The sequence below is a fragment of the Furipterus horrens genome, unplaced genomic scaffold (genome assembly GCF_987537825.1).
Source record: "Furipterus horrens unplaced genomic scaffold, mFurHor1.1.pri manual_scaffold_17, whole genome shotgun sequence".
Classification (NCBI taxonomy): domain Eukaryota; kingdom Metazoa; phylum Chordata; class Mammalia; order Chiroptera; family Furipteridae; genus Furipterus; species Furipterus horrens.
Genome location: NW_028327187.1, coordinates 75869085 through 75877353, shown reverse-complemented (window position 1 = coordinate 75877353; position 8269 = coordinate 75869085). Strand labels below are relative to the sequence as shown.

The 8269-nt window shown below is 39.1% G+C and overlaps 1 protein-coding gene across 1 annotated transcript in view; it reads left to right on the top strand.

The window, feature by feature from the left end:
- Positions 1–2720: 2720 nt before the first annotated feature.
- Positions 2721–8269, top strand: part of F8 (coagulation factor VIII) — a 217867-nt gene continuing 212318 nt past the window's right edge. Inside the window, exon 1 of the mRNA XM_090264419.1 lies at positions 2721–2981. Coding sequence (XP_090120545.1) covers positions 2836–2981 — 146 coding nt within the window. The 5' untranslated portion in view covers positions 2721–2835. The remainder of the gene's footprint in view (positions 2982–8269) is intronic.

The window sequence follows — 8269 nt, the reverse complement described above, 5'->3', positions numbered from 1 at the left end:
CGCCTTGAACAGTGAGGCCCAGGGGGGCAGGAGGACGGATCCCGATCTCCTAGCTGAATAACTGTGTGAATCCATCTTGGACCCCCCGCCCCCAAAGAAAGCACCACAGGGCTGCGAAATAGGTCGCGGACAGGCAGGCGCCGGTCGCTGATTTGTGACGCGTACACAGGCACTGCCCCCGACAGCCAGCCCAAGAAAACAAAACGCATCTGTCAAAATGAGGCAGACAACTATAGAAATCCCGGTGGCACAGCTCACCAGGCAACAGATGGAGAACCTGACAGATGAACAGATAAGAAACCTGTCAGATGATCAGTTCTGGGCCATTGTTATCAGGTGGCTTACAGAATTCACAAAAGAGCAGGAAAAAGATATGAAAGAAGCGAAAAACTTTCATAACGAAAGGAACAAAACCACATATGAGACAGAAGGAAAGGAAATAAAATCCAGAGTTCATTTCAACAAACTGGAATATGGAGAAGGAACAAGCAGTCAACCAATGCAGCGAGAGGAAATGGGAAGCAACAATGAAAGGATCAGAAACCTCTGGGACAGCTATAAAAGGCCCAACATAAGAATCATTGGTTTGCCAGAGAATGAGGAAGATGAACTAGAACTTGAAAAATTGAGTGAAAATATAATAAAGGAGAACTTCCCAGACTTGGGGAAGGGAATAGACCTGCAGGTCCAGGAAGCAAGGAGAGTTCCCAAGAGACTGGACCCAGGGAGAACCACTCCAAGACACATTATAATCAAAATGTCAAAAATTAAAGATAAAGAGAGAATCTTAAAAGCAGCAAGAGAGAAGAAAAGAATTATGTACAAAGGGGTCCCAATTAGACTATCAGCTGACTTCTCAAGGGAAACCCTACAGGCAAGAAGAGACTGGCAAGAAATATTCAAAGTAATGAAAATCCAAAACCTACAACCACGAATACTCTATCCAGCGAAATTGTCATTCAGAATAGAAGGACAGAGAAAGTGTTTCCAGGACAAAATAAAACTGAAAGAGTTCATTAGATCCAAACCACTGTTATATGAAATGTTAAAGGGACTGGTTTAAAAAAAAAACAGAAGCTAGGGAGATGAAACAAAGGCAAACTAAATAGGCAACGAGAGTGGAAGAGGAACTGTGGGTACGGGAAGCATATTGGGGGGAGGTCAACAGGGAGGGGGAATGGGGAAAGGGAGGGAGATGATATAGGAATTGGGGATCAAGGTAGGAGGGAATGGAATAGATGGAGAGAGGTTGGGAGGAACTGTATGCACAACTAATGGACATAATCTAAAAGGGGGGGACAACTGGAGGGAGGGGGGCCACCGGGTGGAGGGGAGCAGAGGGAAGGGAAATTGGCACAAATGTAATAATTTAATCAATAAAACACATTAAATCTGAAAAAAAAGAAATAAATAAAAGCAATGGAAAAAAAAAAAGAAAGACCCTGCGGTTCCAAAAGAGACAACCCAAGGGGAAGTCCTTCGGAGGTAGGGACTGAGACACCCACATGGCTTTGAGAGAGAGAGATGACCCAAAAGGTGAGACTGAGAATTACAGTAAAAATCAGGAGAATTAAGGGTCATTCCCACTTACACCGCTGATTCTACGAGGTGCAAGGGCCCCAAAAGAACTATCCAGCGGATGGGCTTCCCCAGCCACCTCTGGAAGTTCAACCGAGTGACAATGGCTCCCATGTGCAAGGGCCCCAAGGAAGACCGACCTAGGCCTACGATTTTCAAGCACATAGCCACAGTAGGCTCAGGAACAGGAGAGTCAACCTGACTAGAATCTCACCCAATGAGATGAAACTCAAATGGTCGATGTCCGGTGTGGATGGAAGGCAGGCCACGGCAAAACGTCCAGAGGTAAAAGTCACCAGGTGGGCAAGCCCTATAAGCAAAGTATGAGGAGGGGGGTAAGAGGGTCCCAACAGACATGTGCTACTACAGCCCACTGCTCCCCTGGTTGCAAGCTGCCAGTGACCACTCTCAGAGTCCCCTCCGAGGTTTCAGCACCAAAATGTCATAACAGCCTTCCTCTGAAAAATCACCAGGAGACCACTGTGGGAGCAAGCAATGGGTTTATTGAGGGAAAAAGGGGGAATGGGGTGGAGGGGCCACTCATGGCCCTCTCGTGGGCCCGAAGGAATCACTCCCACCCCCAGGACTTCTGCAGGTGTTCTTTTTAAACTTGCCAACCGCACATTTCAGCAATGATGAATTCACTGTATTAGCATATTCAGTAGAGTGTTTGCATCTTGTTGTTCTGACCAGGTTAATTAACATATCCTGTTGTTGTCCTGAGCAGGTTTGCATCCTGGCTACCTCTATATTCTGATATAAGGGTAGAAGTATGGAGACTACTAGGATACTGGTTTCTCTTGCTTATGCAAGTAGATTCCAGAATCTGTTGCTACCACTAAGGAAGAGGATTGGAGTCAGCTAGGAATATGAGTACAAATTAAAGTTCCTCTTCACCTTGACCTACCGCTCCCTCCCTCTCTTCCTTTCCTTAAAGGTTCAGATTAAAGCAGTATTCTTGTGCCCCTACTGCTCTCAGAGGTGAATGGGTTAAGCTTTAGCTCCACCTCTCTTTTCCTATTTAGTTCTTCCTGTGGTTGCTTCCCACTGCCAAAAAGGAAGCAATCCTATCCCTTACTGCTTAGTGCTGCTGCTGTCAAATCCAGCAAGTAAAGTTCCCTAAAATTCTCTGCAAATATTTTGGAACTTTTCATTAAATCATAGAAAATTTACCTTTTCTTTCTTGGGAACCGAAGATATTTTAGAGAAGAACTAATCTTCATTTCTCCAGTTGAACATTTCCTAGCCATAAGAGTCATGCAAAAAGAACTCTCCACTTGCTTCTTTCTGTGCCTTTTGCCGTTCAGCTTTAGTGCCACCAGAAGATACTACCTGGGCGCAGTTGAACTCTCCTGGGACTACATACACAGTGAACTGCTCAGTGAGCTTCACGTGGATACAAGGTAAAGGCATATTCTGTAGGGTCTGACCAAGATTGTGGGGATGTGACTCTGGTTGGAGGAAGGTGCAGGCATCAGGTTAGAATGGCTGTATTGGTAGTTAAGCCCTGAAAAAGCATATCCAGGTAAGGCACGTATACATCTGTGCTCTTAGCACAAATGCTAAGAGCCAACCTTTTCACAGATCTGACATATTTATTGATATTTTGTTCTGTTTTGTCTATTGATTTTTACTGCCACTCTGGAAACTAGAGAATGGAGTAGAGAAAGGGTGAAGAGGCAAGGAGTGTGAGGGAGAGAACAAAACTTCCATAGAGAAGAGCAGATCAATGACATCCCATCAATATTACGCAAAAGTTTAGTTTTCAGTTCTATTGCGTGCTGAAGGGGGGTACGGTTTTGATTTCTTTGCCTAATTTTGATGTAAGGATAGTACTAGCCATGAGTTCAGAAGTCTTTCATCTTTTGGGGGTTCTGATGCATTTTGGGAAAGTAGTATTAAATAACCCTCTCAATATTATCTATGGGCATTGATTTATTCAGATTATTCTACCTCTTCTTCAGTCAAATTTGGATATATATTCTTCCTGGAAAGCAGTTATCCCTACATTTGATAATGTACTGGTTTCAAGTTACATAATAGTCTTATGATATTGTTAAACTGCTCTGTCTGTAGTTATATCTCCTTTTTCTTTTTTTTCTCTTTTTAAAGTATATTTTACTGATTATGCTATTACAGTTGTCCCAATTTTTTTCCCTTTGCCCTCCCTCCATTCAGTATGCCCCTTCCCTCCAGCAATCCCCCCCCCAATTAGTTCATGTTCATGGGTCCTGCATGTAAGTTCTTTGGCTTCACCCTTTTTTATACTATTCATAACATCCCCCCATCTATTTTGTTCCTATCCATTATGCTTCTTGATCCCTGCACCATTTTCTCATTTCTCCCTGTTCCCTCTCCCAGCTGATAACCCTCCAAATGATCCCCATACCTATGATTCTGTTCCTGTTCTGGTTGTTTACTTAGTCTGTTTTGTTTTTTTATTGTTTAGATTCAGTTGTTGATAGTTGTGAGTTTGTCATCATTTTAATGTTCATAGTTTTGATCTTTTTCTTAAACGAATCCTTTTAACATTTCATATAATAATGGCTTGGTGATGATGAACTCCTTTAGCTTTACCTTGTCTGGGAAGCACTTTCTCTGCCCTTCAATTCTAAGTTATAGCTTTGCTGGATAGAGTGATCTTGGCTGTAGGTCCTTGCTTTTCATCACTTTGAATACTATTTGCCAGTCTCTTCTTGCCTGCAAAGTTTCTTTTGAGAAATCAGCTGATAGTCTTACAGGAATTCCTTTGTAGGAAACTCTGTTTTTCTCTTGCTGCTTTTAATATTCTCTCTTTATCTTTAACCTTTAGCATTTTAATTAGGATGTGCCTTGGTGTGGTCCTCTTTGGGTCCAACTTGTTTGGGACTCTGTGCTTCCTGGACTTGTATGTCTATTTCGTTTGCTGTATTAGGGAAGTTTTCTTTCATTATTTTATCAAATAAGTTTTTAATTTCTCGCTCTCCCTCTTCTCCTTCTGGAACCCTTATTACTCGAATGTTGGTATGTTTGAAGCCTCTCCTTATGTTTTACAGTTCTTGTTTCTTCTTTATGTTCTGGTTGAATGTTTATTTCTTCCTTTTGTTCCAAATCATTTATTTGAATCTTAGCTTCCTTCCCATCACTATTGGTTCCTTGTATATTTTTCTTTATTTCACTTTGTATAACCTTTATTTCTTCCTGTATTTTGTGGCCATATCCAATCATTTCTCTGAGCATCCTGATAACCAGTGTTTTGAACTCTGCATCTGATAGGTTGGCTATCTCTGTTTTGTTTAGTACTTTTTCAGGGCCTTTTCTGTTCTTTCATTTGGATTACATATATATATATATATATATATATATATATATATATATATATGTATTGCCTCCTCACTTTGGTAGCCTACCAGTGTTTGTTTCTGTGTATTATGTAGAGCTGCTTTGACTCCATGTCTTAGTAGTGTGGCCTAATGTAGTAGGTATCCTGTAGGGTCCACTGGCACAGCATCCCCTATCACCCAAGCTGGGCACTCGAAGTGGCACCTTTTGTGTGGGTTGAGTACACCCTCCTCTTGTAGTTGAGCCTTGGTTGTTGTTGGCAGATCAATGGGAGGGACTTACCCAGGCCAGTCAGCTGCAAGGATTGGCTGTGACCACTGGCCACCAACCTCCACCCTCTGTGGAGGACCAGCTGTGCAGAGGCAGGATGGTGGTGCTCCGACATGGTCTGTAGCTATTCACTGGGTGCACTGGCCCTGGAGTTTCCTGGGTGGTGCAGATCAAGGTCAGCCCCACCTATGTTTTGCCAAGGGCACCGTGCCTGAGCTATAAAGCAATGTGAGGTACCTGCTACTTTTTCTGGGCTTGGAGATTCCCAGGTGAAGCCAAGCTGTGAATCTGGGCTGGCTATTGCTAGTGCCCAGCCTGGGGCTCACTGAAGCCAGCTGTTGCTTGTTTGAGAGGATTTAGGAAGTTGTACAGTATGAACCAAGACCAGCCATTCATATATGAAAGCAGCTTGGGTGGGGCAGAGTCTCTGGGGATCTCCAAAGCGGGTCAAATAGTGTTAGCTGGGTAGATGGAGTCTCAAATACACATCCAGCTTGCTGGCTCTGTCTTGATGGATGTGGTTTTTAAAATTTTATAGTTATCAGACTTCCATTCAGCTTGATTTCTGATGGTTCTGGCTGATGGTTGTTCTATATTTTAGTTGTAATTTTGATGTAGTTGTGTGAAGAGGTGAGCCAAGTCTGCCCATGCTGCCATCTTGACCAGATCCTCAATCTCCTTTTTCATTTTTATATTGTGTGTGTTCTCGTTCCCTTTCTTGAAAATAATATTTCCAGGAACTTTATCAGTTCCTTACTAGTCTGGTCAGGAACCATCTTTTGGTTCTATCATTTTCTGCTTTTACTTTTTAACTTAATTTAATTTTTAGATTTTTAAAAAGATTTTATTTTTTTATTTTTAGAGAAGGGGAAAGGGAAGGAGACAGAGAGGGAGAGAAATATCAATGTATGATTGCCTCTCACACATCCCGAATTGGGGACCTGGCCTGCAACCCAGACATGTGCCCCAACTGGGAATTGAACCAGTGACCCTTTGGTTTACAGGCTGACACTCAATCCACTGAGCCACACCAGCCAGGGCTATCTTGCTGCTTCTTCTTCTTTTTTTTTTTAAGATTTTATTTAGTTATTTTTTAGAGAGAGGGGAAGGGAAGGAGAAAGGAAGAGAAACATCAATGTGTGTTTTCCTCTCACATACCCCAAATGGAGACCTGGCCCACAACCCAGGCATGTGCCCTGACTGGGAATTTAACCTGTGAGCATTTGGTTCACAGGCTGACACTCAATCTACTGAGCCACATCAGCCAGGGCTTATCTTGCTTTTTAATGTTTGCCAGTCTAGTAGTTATAGAATGATACTGCATCATTACTTTAATTGTGTTCCTTTTGTTTCTGACGAGGTTGAGCATCTTTTCAAATGTGTGTTGGCTGTTGCATTTTTATATTGAAATTTGATTATTTGTATGTTTTGTTCATTTTTCTTTGGTCTTTTGCATTTTCTTAAATCATGAGAACATTTATTTTTACAACTGTTAACTTTTTTCTTGACTTTGTTTATAAGTTTTACCAAAATTAAAAAAGAAATTTACAGTGAAATATATATATATATATATATATATATATTTTAATTTTCTTTATTTCATAGCTTCAGAATTGCCGGTGTTCGTTAAACATGTTTTCTGCACATCAAGACTGTATGTGTATTCTTTCAGATTTTCTAACAAAAAAATTACTATTTTGCTCTTTACATTTATAGCTTCAATTCATTTGATAGTTATTTTTGTGTATGGTATTAGAATGGGATATATCTAGGCTTATTTCTTTCCAGATCAATAGCCTGTGGCAATGGCAACATTTATCAAATAATGTATCTTTTGCCACTGATTTGAATAGACATATCCATCATATAAAATTCTCACATATATTACTATCTATTTCAGGATTCATTATGCTGTTTCACTGATGTAATTGTATCTTGCTATGTCAGTACCATATTGATTTTATTACATTGAGTCTATAATAGCTTTTAGTAACTGGTAAGTGATATCAACCATTGCTGGGGTTTTTTGTACTTTAAAAAAAACATTTCTTAGGAATTTTATTCTTCCATGTAAAAAATTTAAAATATCTTACAATCAAAAAGATCTGTTATGATTCTAATTTGTATTTCATTAAATTTATCTATAAGTTAATAATATAATAAATGTAAGCAGTTTGTTATTACATTTATCTCTGTGCAGTTTATAAATGCGTTGCTATTGTTAGTAAATTATTTCTCCTATTTTCATTTCTTGATATTTAGTATCAGAAATAGAAAAACTATGTTTGTATATATTCATCTTGAATCTAGCTGCCTTACTGAATTCTCTTAATAATTCTGGTAATTTTACTCTAGAGTCTCTATAGGTATTGAATGATATCCAAAATGAGCACAATGAGTCAAATTTTAACTCTTTTCCAGTGTTTATGGACAATTATTTTTCTTATTGAATTTACTAGAAAACACAATAAAATGTTAAGTAATATTGGTAAAAGCAAGCATTCCTACTTGAAATATTCTTAATATTTTGCTTTTTAGAATAACATTTGCTGTTTGTTTTTTGACAGTCTTTGTCACTTCTATTTCCACTTGGCATAAAATTTTTATTGGAAATGACTTCTCCATATCTAACATCACCTGAATTTTACTCTTTAATATGTTGATAGACAAATAGATTGTTAATAGATTTGCTGACATTGAATACCCTTGCATTCTTGGAGAACAATCTAATGTTCATATAATTTTACTACTGCTGGGGTCTATGTCCTAATATTTCTTTAGATACTGTGTCCTTTTATTATGTGGGATTGACCTATAATTTTATTTTACTATCGTTATTAGAATTTGCAATTAAAGGTTTATTGGTTTTATCAAATGAATTGATGAATGCTCCATTTTTATTTTGCCTAGTATAGCTCAAACAACACTAAAAGTTAGAAAAAATTAAAAAATAAAAAAGTTAGGTAAAATTCAATTATAAATTCATTTGGTCCAAGTGACTTTGCAATATCTTCAGTCATCTCTTCAGGTTCATCTATGATAATTAGTCAAATCAAGTTTCAACTTTTATTTACTCAACTTTAATAATGTTATACCTTTC